At 45.6% G+C, this 14,183-nt stretch overlaps 1 protein-coding gene across 1 annotated transcript in view; it reads left to right on the forward strand.

Annotated features, from left to right (window-relative positions):
- Positions 1-14,183, forward strand: part of LOC308079590 (protein NLRC3-like) — a 34,720-nt gene that overhangs the window by 4,260 nt on the left and 16,277 nt on the right. Inside the window, exons 2-9 of the mRNA XM_080421140.1 lie at positions 2,003-2,158; positions 2,529-2,627; positions 5,623-5,721; positions 6,027-6,140; positions 10,098-10,211; positions 10,520-10,633; positions 12,581-12,630; positions 12,905-13,636. Coding sequence (XP_080277266.1) covers positions 2,022-2,158; positions 2,529-2,627; positions 5,623-5,721; positions 6,027-6,140; positions 10,098-10,211; positions 10,520-10,633; positions 12,581-12,630; positions 12,905-13,636 — 1,459 coding nt within the window. The 5' untranslated portion in view covers positions 2,003-2,021. The remainder of the gene's footprint in view (positions 1-2,002; positions 2,159-2,528; positions 2,628-5,622; positions 5,722-6,026; positions 6,141-10,097; positions 10,212-10,519; positions 10,634-12,580; positions 12,631-12,904; positions 13,637-14,183) is intronic.

Below are 14,183 nucleotides of genomic sequence, written 5' to 3' on the forward strand. Positions count from 1 at the left end.
AACATGTTGGATTAAAGCATACAGATTAATTTAGGGTAAATGTTATTAATCAGGTCTGGTATTACAGAGGTTAATGTAATCATACTGCTAGTCTGCTGTTATGAAGGTTAATGCTGTTTAAGTGTTATATACGACATATTAGAACCACTTGTTATTGTTTATGAAAGGTTTTTTAATCTAACGTACACACATTGAAGGAGAACTTTGAATATGACCCCTGTGTTAGTGTTCATTAGTTAATAGACCATTATACAATAATGTGAGTTAGAACACTGGTTCCAAAACATTTCCATGTGAAGGACCCTCAGACTGACATGTATTTGACCAGAGACCCCCCGTATGAAAAGGTGTTGTACCAGGGACCCCCCGTATGAAAAGGTGCTGTACCAGGGACCCCCATATGACAAGGTGCTGTACCAGGGACCCCCATATGAAAAGGTGTTGTAACAGGGACTCCCATATGAAAAGGTGTTGTGCCAGGGACCCCCATATGAAAAGGTGTTGTACCAGGGACCCCCATGACTTAAGATGTTTTTCAAAATAGCAGATCTACAAGCTTAAAACCTGTCGCCAGGCAAAGTATTGGGAGCTCGTAGATCTGCTATAGATAGTGAGTGTGTGTGTGTGTGTGTGTGTGTGTGTGTGTGTGTGTGTGTGTGTGTGTGTGTGTGTGTGTGTGTGTGTGTGTGTGTGTGTGTGTGTGTGTGTGTGTGTGTGTGTGTGTGTGTGTGTGTGCGTGTGTGTGTGTGTGTGCGTGTGTGTGTGTGTCAGCGCTACATGATCTTTCACTCAAAAACTATTGTGAAACACAGTTTGTTTTCAGCAATAGGCAACCTTTCCATGTTCAGTTGTTGTTCAATGAAGTCAAGCACAGACAGTAAAGAGGTGAAATTGACTCCCTTTGCTCTGGCCGGGACCATGTTAACGTCACTGTTTATATTATGTCCTATATGTTGTCTAAATGACCATGTTAACATCATTGTTTATATTCTGTCCTATATGTTGTCTAAATGACCATGTTAACATCATTGTTTATATTCTGTCCTATATGTTGTCTATGACCATGTTAACATCATTGTTTGGAGAGACGTGTTGTTAACTGCTGTCTATTGTTATGTTGACCTACAGTATATGTTGTCTATACCATATGACCTATGTTGTTGTCTATATGACCATGTGTAACGTCACTGTTTGGAGAGACATGTTGTTAACTGCTGTCTATTGTTTCTTTAAGAAGCAACAACAAAGCTGCATGCTAGGCTTCCTTCTACAGTGGTAGTATGAATGCAAATCACCCAGGCATTAAAAGTTACACCTCTTGATTCCATGTAGCGGCCATGCAGTCTGGCGGGCACGCACGTGCGTCGTGCATCGCCAGTGCATCTGCGGGCGTGTGCGTGTTGGTCCAAAAGGGTGGTTATACACCGTAGTGACGTGTTGCACACCACTACACCCCTGAACCCTATTTTTATATTATGTTCTATAACAATTCAATCTGTTTTGTTGTTATGAAGGTTATTGTTGCGTAGAGTTTTGACACCAGGGTTGCTACATTATTGTATGAAACAAATTAATCATTGTGAATTCATGTAAAACAAAATAGAGAAAGAAAGAAACAACTGACAGAGGGAAATTGTTTCTAAGTGAACATTGAAACCTTATTATGCTCCAGAGCTTCTGAAACTATGGTCTGTTATGATGTTAGAATATCTAACATGAAAACGTGAAAATAGTTCTGAATCTTTCGTGTATGTCTATTGTCATTGATTATATAGATGATGTTTACATCAGTGGGATCTCAAACTTTGTATGTATTTCAAAGACCTCAGTTTGGTTTAGTTTGGACTCCAGACCCCATGAGAGTGTACAATAGATCCATTTGTACACTCTCAGAGTTACAGACCTGTAAGGGTCCATAAATGGTTCTATTTGTACACTCACAGTTGTGCACATGCAGTATTTCCTTTTTTATGATCTATTTCATTGACTGTAACCCTGACAGGTTTAATAAAGACCTAAAGATGAGTGAGTGTGTGGAGAGAGAGGAGGAGGGACCAGACAAACATCACATCCACAGACAAGAGTCTCCAACACCCAGCTGTGTGTCTAAAGATGATCCTCCTGACTTCAGTAATGAACCTGGACCTCCACACACACAGTATGTGAATCCTCCTTATGCCCCACCAATATACACTATAACACTATGACCCAACGAGGCATGGAAATAGCAGATAATTTACATTAAACTATGGAATATATATCTTTCTATGCAACTTGTGTTGTACTGTATTTAGTGGTACAATTATTTTATTCATTTTATGTTATGTTTTCATGTAATATTGTGAGATGAAGAAAATATGTTGACTGTATTACCTGTACTGTTAATAATCGTGTTAATAAAGTATAGAATCAACCCAAAGAGTTTACTCTCTTATACTTGTATAAGTTGACATAACAATAAATTATCTTGAACAATTTGACATTTTCATTCACATGATTATTGCAGTTTTTTGTTTTGTTTATCACAGACCAGAGTCTCCAACAGACAGCTGTGTATCTATGAAGAGTGACTGGTCTAAAGGTTATGTTCCTGACTTCAGTAATGAACCTGGACCTCCAAATACAGAGTATGTGAATCCTCCTTTACAAAATACACAATATGCACATACAACTTTAGAACATGACACAGTGATCTCATGCTAAGTAACACGAGCAAATTACAAAAAACTAAACAAAGGGCCCTATTTCTCGTGACGTGGTGTCTGCTATTTAAAGGGCAGCTTTGCAGATTTTGCTCCCAAACCCTATTTTAACCCATTCAATCCAGGAACGCATACTGTCATTTTAGACTTTTAGCTTTAACCATTATTTTATACTTTGGGCTAGAGGTCGTCGGGTTAGGCATGTAACCCGAAACACCCTGGTTCCGACCCGTACCCGGCTCGGTCACGGGTCCATTCACAAGAAGTGACTCCGGGTCCGGGTCGGAGCCGGTACAGTCCGTCTCGGGTCTCGGTTCTCCGACTGTGAAATGGACGGTTCCACTAATACCCGAGTGGACCCGGCGAGCGGGGGGTCTCGGGCCTCAGACTGTGAAATGGACGGTTCCATTAATACCCGAGTGGAGGGAGGGAGGGAGGGAGGTCGCTCAAAAGACAGACTGGCAGTGACGCAGTCAATGACTGGCTGCTATTTATATTATCATATCACTACATAATGTTATATCATTGACCTAAATGGTGATATATTAACAAGGATAGGATGATTAAAAAATATTTTTGTCTGTATTAGCCTTGATGATCGTCTTTCTTGACCGAAGGCTCTGTCTGTATTAGGAACAACTTTGGACAGGTGGAGAACTTTAGTTAAACTTGCAGAGGGGCGCATTACTTTACCTGAGTTACATCTTCTGATAGTTGTACTTGAATGTTGACATGAAATAATAATCCTGTTTAGTGTTTCACTACCACGAGCAAAGACTACAACGCATATTAACGACGCTGATGAACACACACGTTGAAAGGCTAGGACAAAGATACCAAGGATTCGACAGTGATGTCACTATGCAACAAGGAAGTAGCGACGGACGATACGCCATTTTCGAAGTTTAAAGCTGGTTTAAAGACAGCAAGGATTCGTCGGCGATCTTATGTGTCATCACCGACGAATCCTTGGACATATTTTACCCACTCATTTATATACACCAGTTATATCAAATATTCTATGAAAACAAGGCCAAACGAAGCGCCTTCACACATATACCTTGCCTCTTGGAAAACAGCTGATCTACAAGCTCACAACGCGTCCCCACACCCACCTGCACTTTCACAACCAACTCCAAAACACAGTACCACCAATATTGCCCCTAAACCGCTTACAATAGGCCAACATGGCAACACCAAAGTTCCACACCATAGACCCCGCCCACTCTCTGAGTGCATTCTTACGGATCTCTCTGTGTGTGTGTGTGTGTGTGTGTGTGTGTGTGTGTGTGTGTGTGTGTGTGTGTGTGTGTGTGTGTGTGTGTGTGTGTGTGTGTGTGTGTGTGTTTGCGACGGGACCCGGGGCGGCGGGGGGGGGCGAGCAACATGGCAACGCCAGGGAGCCACATTTAATTCTGCATCGTGGTGTGTGTGTGGGTGGGGGGGAGATGATCGCACCACAACTTGGGTCCGCGGCCGTGTATGCGTGGACACGCACGTGCGCATGCACGTTGGGGAGGCACGTGTCACAATGTACATTATTTGTGTTTGCGCGACGCCCGTGTGTGTGTTCGCGACAGGCCACGGGCCGCATGAGGATGTACCGTGGTGTGTGTGTGTGTGTGTGTGTGTGTGTGTGTGTGTGTGTGCGCGCGCTCGCGACGGCTCGCGTGTGTGTGTTGGCGACGGCCGACGGGGGACGGCTCCGCCTGTTAGATCTGTATATGCGCGGGTGTTTGTGTGTGTTCTGTGCCTCCACGACGGGATGTGCGTGTGTGTGTACACACTACACCATTGGTTCTCAAAGTGGGGTCCGGGACCCCCAGGGGTCCTTGAGGGAGTTCCATGGGGTCCCCAGCTAAATGATAGATTAGGCACCAAATGGACCCTTATGGGTCTGTAACTCTGAGAGTGTACAAATGGAACCAAATGGACTCTAACGGGTCCATTTGGTTCCATTTGTACACTCTCAGAGTTACATTAACATACATTTTACGATATAAACTGGGGTCCAAGGGATAGAAATGCCATTAAATGGGGGTCCGTAGCCCTAATGCATGTCAAACTGGGGGTCCTTGAAATTAAAATGGTTGAGATTCACTGCTAGAGCCGTAAAAAAATCTTCTCTTATGGGGGTCCCTGGCATATCTTTTCAAATGGGGGTCCGTGGGCTAACAAGTGTGAATTTGGGGGTCCTTGCCATGCGCACGCGTGTGCATGTGTGCGTGCGCACGTGTTTTTGTGTGTGGTGGGGGGCTCTAGTCTAGTGTGGGTTGCATTGCCCTCTAGTGTTGGTTCTACAGAATTGCCTGGGGGGGGGGGGTGAAAACGAGCGCTCCTTTTTCAATTTCCCTGGTTTTCCAATTTCCCTGTAACATATATGTAAATCAGGCACTATGTTATTTTACCCACAGACTTTCCGCACAGCGATAAGACGACCCTGGGCCGCGTCTTAAACGCAAAACACGTAGTTTAGTTGTACACAAGAGTGTGCGGGTGGGGCGTTTGGGTGGTGCAGTGGTAAAGTAGCAGCCCAAAGCCAAAGAGCCTGATGGTTCGATACCACCGTGGTGCATCCGGCTTTGTCAAGCGTTTATACGAACACAATTGATCCGTGTTCGGGGCGGGAAGCCGGATGGGGAGGGTGATAAGTGTTACTGTATGTACTCCTATGAGCTAGGGCTCTACATCCTCCCGGTGCGTGCTCCTCACTGGTAGTCAGTAGGACACAACAGCAGTGACAACACACAGATATGTATGGGGAAGAAATAATTGGCATAACGACTAAATTCGGGAGAACTAGGGGTAAAAAGAAAAGAAAAGTGAGGCAATAAATGTACATAACAATGGACAAATGGACATTTTCATTCACATGATAATTGTTTAAACATTTGTATGATTCCATAAGTCTTTACCACAGACCTGAGTCTCCAACACCCAGCTGTCTGTCTATGAAGAGTGACCGGTCTAAAGATTTTCCTCCTGACTTCAGTAATGAACCTGGACCTCCAGATACAGAGTATGTGAATCCTCCTATACAATATACACTATAACACTATACAACATACACACTACAACACTATGACACAACAAGGAATGGAATTTATTTATAGAAGTGGTAATATTATTTTAATGTCGTGAAGAACATATATTGACTGTATTACCTGTACTGTTAATAATTGTGTTAAGTATTCAATTTAACCCAAATACTTTACTCTCTTATACTTGTATAATGTGACATAACAATAAATAATCTTGAACAAATGGACATTTTCATTCACATGATAATTGTAATTGATAATTAAATCATTTGTATGATTCCAGAAGTCTTCACCACAGACCAGAGTCTCCAACAGACAGCTGTGTATCTATGAAGAGTGACTGGTCTAAAGGTGATGTTCCTGACTTCAGTAATGAACCTGGACCTCCAAATACAGAGTATGTGAATCCTCCTTTACAAAATACACAATATGCACATACAACACTAGAACATGACACAGTGATCTCATGCTAAGTAACACGAGCAAATTACAAAAACTAAACAAAGGGCCCTATTTCTCGTGACGTGGTGTCTGCTATTTAAAGGGCAACTTTGCAGATTTAGCTCCCAAACCTTATTTTAACCCATTCAATCCAGGAACGCAAACTGTCATTTTAGATTTTTAGCTTTAACCATTATTTTATACTTTGGGCTATTAAAAAATAGCAGATATACAAGCTCATAGTGCGGCTATTTGTGCTAATCTTTGAATATATATATATTTTTAAAGCAAACATATTTAACTCAAATCTTTGCTTCTGGGAATTCTACAAATGTCTTCTAAATATTAAGTTAGAGGGTTGGGGTGGCATTTCTTCCCAACCCTCAAATATGACGTGAGAGCAAAACTGTGTTAAGACTGTCAAACACCTAGTCAGACTGTACCAAGTGGTCCGGCAAGAGAGGGGAGTGGGACTGGAATTTTTCTTATTTTTAGTTTGGCTTTTGTTTTGCATTTATTTAGTTATTTATGAATTTGTTTTAACCTGTATTAAATAAATAGTTATTTGTATGGTGTGCAAATATTAATGTTGCTAGATGGTGTTTACATAGCTTCTACTTATTTTCGGAGTGTCATGTTGCCCTTCACTATGGAGGTGCTGGTAGACAAGGTAACTGACACCTTAGAGCAGTCTTAAGAAGGTGATTGACATTAGCTGGAGGGGCCAGTCTGACTTGAACTACAGGAAACATGGGGTCTGTAGTCCATTGTAGTCCAGGAAATACTGACATTCTGTACGAGGATCTCACATTCGCCAAAATCATTGATAAAAACAAACAAAAAAACACAAAACACACTCCAACATCATGTTTATTATGTCCTCAACTTCATTAAAATAGGGTTTGGGTGCTAAATCTGCAAAGTTGCCTTTAAGGCATAGCGCCACCATTTCACTCGCAAATAATATTTCCCTTTCCATGCTAAACACAAAAACGTAAGACTCATCGCGCCACAAGCTGACTTTGCGCCTGGAGAAGTGGTATATATGTCACTTGGAAATTGGCATTTGTTTGGAAATTGGAAAGGTATGCTCGTTTTTAGGCGCGGGGCTTCGGCGCGAGGTGGGGCTTTTCGAGACAGGTTTTTTTACGCGAGGCACTCCTCCTCGCGATAACAGTTATTGTCCATGACAGAGGCGCGCCGACTCAGCAGAGCTTGAGGCCGAGGAGGCGTGCCTGAGCGCCACCAGGCGCGAGTTTCCGCGCCGTCCGGCCGATGGTCTGCTATTCGAATCAGCGTTGCCTGAGTTGGCCTGTGTTGTAAACCGATAGGGGGAGAATAGATCTTTTCATGGGTTACTATCCACAACACACATGTGTGTGTGTGTGCGTGTGTCACAGTTCGGGCGCTGCCGCCCCCCCCCCCCTCTCTTCACTAACTGTTCCCTGCCTGAGCCTTTGATGCCCGCGGTACGCCCGGCCGGCGGCCCTTGTGGCTAATGACTTTCATGCTCTTTATTAAGCCCTTCCAGCCGGTGCCCTTTGTTGGGACATTATACCTGTTGGCGTTTGTGTGCCTGTACCGTGACCTCTTTGTTTCCCTCTATGCCTGAGGGTTCTGTGTCGGTTCTGTTCCCGTTAGCCTTTGTTTTCCCGTTATCTTCTTGTCGTGTCCTGCGTTTGTGTCCTGCGTTTGGGTCCTACCCTGTTCCACCTAGTCCACACCGTGACAGAATGTCCGAACCTAACATGGACCCAGCGGGGCACGCGTCCGTTTTCTGCCAGACCGACGGTCCCGTGTTCGGTCCACCTGCCCTGGAGGGCGGGTTGGACATTATTATGGACGTATTAGTTCGCCTCGAGGCACGCCTACTCCACATGGAGACCACGCTGGCCGGCGGCCAGCGATCCATGTTGGTCCGGACTCAGGACATCTGGGAGCGGGTCATCCAGGGGGCGGGTCCGTCTCAGCGACCTCGAGCGGCGGCTTCGGTCCGCTCGAGTGCTCGCGCCACGTGCGGCTGCTCTACCAGTGAGCCGAGTTCGAGCGAGCTTCCCGAGGCTTCTACCTCCTCGTCCTCGGCGTTCCCACGGGAGTGGTCTCCTCCCCGTCCCCGGACCCGCAAGAGAGCTTGTGGCCCACGGTCTCTCTCCCGCGAGCGGGCTGGGCTCCGTCTACGGAGGTCGTCGTCGACGGAGAGTTGCCACCTTCCCCGCGAGCGGGTGAGAGCCCCGCATCGGCGGGTCATCCCGGCGCGTCACCGTTCCTCTCCTCGTCCTTGTCCTGCCGTATCTCCTCGTCCTGCCGTGTCTCCTCGTCCTGACGTGTCTCCCCGTCCTGCCGTGTCTCCTCGTCCTGGTTCTGGTCGAGCCGTGTCATCTGTCCTGTCTCCTGTGAGGGAGGTCCCGCCCGTGTCCCGTTTTCCGGTCGTCGAGGTCCCGCCCGTGTCCCGTTTTCCGGTCGTCGCTGTCCGGGGACTTTTCTCTTCTGCCTTGGTTCTCGCCCCCCTCCCGGCTCCTCGCCTGCCGTCCGGGCCTCTCCGTCCTCCTTCCGGCTGGTCCCCGGCGGTCGTCCTGCCTCGAGCTCCTCTTCTCTGCCCCGGTTCCTCGCCTGCCATTCCGGACCTCCCCTGCCGCTGTCCGTCCGGACCCGGGTGGCCATCCCGGCCTCGACCCGCGCCTCTCTCCTGCCCTGCCTGCGCCCTCTGCGCCGACACCCTCCGCGCAGAGCCCTGGCAGCGCTACTACCCCCCCTCCCCCCCGGTCCTGTCTCTGCCCTCTCCCCCCCCGGAGGTTCTGGTCCGCTTCTCTGCCCCACCCCCATTCCGGTTCTGGGAAGCCTGGGGGGGAGGTACTGTCACAGTTCGGGCGCTGCCGCTCCTTCAGCCCCGCCCCCCCCTCTCTTCACTAACTGTTCCCTGCCTGAGCCTTTGATGCCCGCGGTACGCCCGGCTGGCGGCCCTTGTGGCTAATGACTTTCATGCTCTTTATTAAGCCCTTCCAGCCGGTGCCCTTTGTTCGGACATTATACCTGTTGGCGTTTGTGTGCCTGTACCGTGACCTCTTTGTTTCCCTCTATGCCTGAGGGTTCTGTGTCGGTTCTGTTCCCGTTTTTACTGAAGTAAAGCCTTTGTTTTCCCGTTATCTTCTTGTCGTGTCCTGCGTTTGGGTCCTACCCTGTTCCACCTAGTCCATGCGTGTGTGCGCGTGTGCATGTGTGCGTGCACACATGCACACGCGTTTGTGTGTGTGGTGGGGGGCTCTAGTCTAGTGTGGCTTGCATTGCCCTCTAGTGTTGGTTCTACAGAATTGCCTGGGGGGGTGAAAACGAGCGCTCCTTTTTCAATTTCCCTGGTTTTTCAATTTCCCTGTAACATATATGTAAATCAGGCACTTTGTTATTTTACCCACAGACTTTCCGCACAGCGATAAGACGACCCTGGGCCGCGTCTTAAACGCAAAACACGTAGTTTAGTTGTACACAAGAGTGTGCGGGTGGGGCGTTTGGGTGGTGCAGTGGTAAAGTAGCAGCCCAACGCCAAAGAGCCTGATGGTTCGATACCACCGTGGTGCATCCGGCTTTGTCAAGCGTTTATACGAACACAATTGATCCGTGTTCGGGGCGGGAAGCCGGATGGGGAGGGTGATAAGTGTTACTGTATGTACTCCTATGAGCTAGGGCTCTACATCCTCCCGGTGCGTGCTCCTCACTGGTAGTCAGTAGGACACAACAGCAGTGACAACACACAGATATGTATGGGGAAGAAATAATTGGCATACCGACTAAATTCGGGAGAACTAGGGGTAAAAAGAAAAGAAAAGTGAGGCAATAAATGTACATAACAATAATTAATCTTGAACAAATGGACATTTTCATTCACATGATAATTGTTTAAACATTTGTATGATTCCAGAAGTCTTTACCACAGACCTGAGTCTCCAACACCCAGCTGTCTGTCTATGAAGAGTGACCGGTCTAAAGATTTTCCTCCTGACTTCAGTAATGAACCTGGACCTCCAGATACAGAGTATGTGAATCCTCCTATACAATATACACTATAACACTATACAACATACACACTACAACACTATGACACAACAAGGAATGGAATTTATTTATAGAAGTGGTAATATTATTTTTATGTCGTGAGAGGAAGAACATATATTGACTGTATTACCTGTACTGTTAATAATTGTTAAGTATTCAATTTAACCCAAATACTTTACTCCCGTATACTTGTATGATGTGACATAACAATAAATAATCTTGAACAAATGGACATTTTCATTCACATGATAATTGTAATTGATAATTAAATCATTTGTATGATTCCAGAAGTCTTCACCACAGACCAGAGTCTCCAACAGACAGCTGTGTATCTATGAAGAGTGACTGGTCTAAAGGTGATGTTCCTGACTTCAGTAATGAACCTGGACCTCCAAATACAGAGTATGTGAATCCTCCTTTACAAAATACACAATATGCACATACAACTCTAGAACATGACACAGTGATCTCATGCTTCGTGACGTGGTGTCTGCTATTTAAAGGGCAACTTTGCAGATTTAGCTCCCAAACCCTATTTTAACCCATTCAATCCAGGAACGCATACTGTCATTTTAGATTTTTAGCTTTAACCATTATTTTATACTTTGGGCTATTAAAAAATAGCAGATATACAAGCTCATAGTGCGGCTATTTGTGCTAATCTTTGAATATATATATATTTTCAAAGCAAACATGTTTAACTCAAATCTTTGCTTCTGGGAATTCTACAAATGTCTTCTAAATATTAAGTTAATGAGGGTTGGGGTGGCATTTCTTCCCAACCCGCAAATATGACGTGAGAGCAAAATGGCCACTGTGAGAATATAGTCAATGGACCACAGCTCATGTTTCATGTGGTTCCAGTACGACCTTCTCCTCCAGCTGATATCAATCACTGTGTTAAGACTGTCAAACACCTAGTCAGACTGTACCAAGTGGTCCGGCAAGAGAGGGGGGTGGGACTGGAGTTTATTTCTTATTTTTAGTTTGGCTTTTGTTTTGCATTTATTTAGTTATTTATGAATTTGTTTTAACCTGTATTAAATAAATAGTTATTTGTATCGTGTGCAAATATTAATGTTGCTAGATGGTGTTTACATAGCTTCTACTTATCTCCGGAGTGTCATGGTGCCCTTCACTATGGAGGTGCTGTTAGACAAGGTAACTGACACCTTAGAGCAGTCTTAACAGTCGCGCGACTAGCCCGTCAATCTGGTCGTTTTTGAGAATTTAAAGTGGATTATCTTCTCTCAAGAAGCTCCGAGGAAGTTCCCCTTTCATGACTTTTCCTAACTATTTGATTCAAATCATCTCTGTTTTAAAAAAAATCTTAAACGTATTATAAATATGAAATTAGCCCCATATATACCATCCCAGACGTTATATTTCGGCTATTTTGACCGTCCTCACCCATCTCTCCCCTAGGCAAGAGTAGTTGACACCTCGAGACCCCCCGCAGACCGGCCCGCAGACCGTCATTGTTCAAGTTAATGGATGATTTGCATTTCACTGTCAGCTTGGCCAAGGGACTTCATTAGTCCAATACTAATAATGAAATAATAATAAAATAACTGTGTTGTTCCCAGTAAATCTAACCTCTAAATGCTGTATTTCATCTAAGCATTGTGCAAAGCATGTTTATAGTGTAGCAGAGAGAAAGCGAGAGAGAGAACGGCTCTCTGTCTATGTTGCCATGTCTGCTTATTATAAGCGACTTTGGGCTTGTTTTTCCACGTCTTTCTATTATTATTATTATTATAATTATAATTATTATTATTATTATTACATATATAATAATATTGGTTTGTCAAGAGATATCAATGTGTTTTGGACATTGGATACAGTCTCATAATTAGACAGAGGCTACAGTGGTTATGACGGCCATGTCTGCAGTTGGACATGTCTCCTTTCAATGTGAGGTTTCCCGTTCCTGTGCCTAATTCAAGCTCACTGCTACAGCGATCGCGCTGTTTTATACGTTTTTGTCATGAAGATTTTACATAGGATCTCAGTTACCATTCCAAGTTACACATTCACGTTCCCAGTTATAGCCTATATTATTATTTTTCTGCCTGTAGCCTAAACCAAATGAAACTATAGCCAACATGTGAGCTTTGAGTGGGACTGAAATGTTAATAGATATTTAAAAGACAATGGTATCCCCCGCTGTGCGGGGGAGAAGGTGTCAGAGCGTCTGGAGCTCAGAGGGGAGACAGTGGCCAATGGAATAGCAGGGAAAAAATCTGTCATTTTGATCTGAAGCTAGTCTGAGTGGTAGTTGGTCTTACTGCAGTCATGCGAATGTTAAGTCAATTGTATAGTCATAATACATTACTTTCATCTCCACAGAGAGAAGACACCTGGACTGAAGACACTCAGTCAAACCAGAAGTGGACAAAGTAAGACATACTTGTTAATGTTAAAACCTGAAATGCATCAATGGCAGAAGCCATAAACTTAAACATTATTTTATCAGTGTTCATATCCAGATATGAATGAAAATAACCATCTTTCAAGTCTGAACAAAAACAAATGACCTAATATTATTCATTGTGGCTGTTTTTCTTCATGAATTGCAGATTTTCTAGATGTTGTTTAATTAATGATGTGCATACACAACTGTTAGGAAGTATAAACCTGAATGTTTAAAATGCATGAACTCTCTTCTCATAGCAGATGTCAGTCTGCAGGAGGATTTACAGGATTATAAGATCAGTTTGAACAGTCTTGATCGTGTGACATACGTCACTGAAGTGCCCTCCCTCAGCAGCATCTACACAGAGCTCTACATCACAGTGGGAGAGAGTGAAGGGGTTAATAACCAACATGAGGTCTGGCAGCTTGAGACTGCTTCCAAGAAGAAGATCCTCCATGACAAACCAATCAACTGCTGTGACATCTTTAAACCCCTCCTCCTTGGCAGAACGACTCCCACCAAAGGAGTTCTGACCAAGGGCATTGCTGGCATTGGAAAAACATTCTCTGTACGTAAGTTCACTCTGGACTGGGCAAAGGGTTTGGAAAATCAAAATGTAAATCTCCTGATTCCCTTTTCATTCCGGGAGCTGAACTTGGTCGGAGCTGAAAAGCACAGTCTTCTCAAACTGATCCATGTCTTCCACCCAACATTAAAGAAGGTCACAGCAGAGCAGCTTGCTGTCTGGAAAGTTGTGTTCATCTTTGATGGTCTGGATGAAAAAAGGTTTCCATTGCACTTTGTGTGCCCCAATGAACCTGGGAGCTGTGTTGTCGGGAGCCTAGTGCTCCTGGTAGGGTCTCCCATGGCAAAGTGGTCTCGGGGGAGGGGCCAGACTAAGAATGGTTCACCAAACACTTCATGGACAATTCAAGACGAAGTGATGCGACCCGGCCCGGAGGAAGCCCGGGGCCCTCCTCTGGAGCCAGGCCCGGAGGAAGGGCTCGTCAGCGAGCGCCTGGTGGCCGGGCTAACCACGGAGCCCGGCCGGGCACAGCCCGAAGAAGGAACGTGGGCAGATCTTCGCCGCCACGTGGGCCCACCACCCGCGATCGGAACCAGTGGGGTCGGGTGCACTGTCAGATGGGTGGCAGTGACAGCAGAGGTTCCAGACGGACCAATCAGGGGCAGCAGAGGCTGACTTTTGGGACGTGGAACGTAACTACGCTGGTGGGGAAGGAGCCTGAGCTGGTGCGGGAGGCAGAGCGCTACCGGTTAGACCTGGTGGGGCTTGCCTCCACACATAGCAAGGACTCTGGAACCAAACTCCTGGACAAGGGGTGGACCTTGTTTTATTCTGGAGTTGCTCAGGGTGTGAGGTCTCAGGCGGGTGTGGGGATACTCACAAGCCCCCGGCTGAGTGCCATCACGTTGGGGTTCACCCCGGTGGACAAGAGAGTCGCCTCCCTCCGCCTAAGGGTTGATGGGGGGAAAACTCTGACTGTTGTCTGTGCGTACGCGCCAAACAAGAGTTCA

Source organism: Gymnoscopelus braueri, assembly GCF_963280865.1.
Source record: "Gymnoscopelus braueri genome assembly, chromosome: 23".
Lineage (NCBI taxonomy): Eukaryota > Metazoa > Chordata > Actinopteri > Myctophiformes > Myctophidae > Gymnoscopelus > Gymnoscopelus braueri.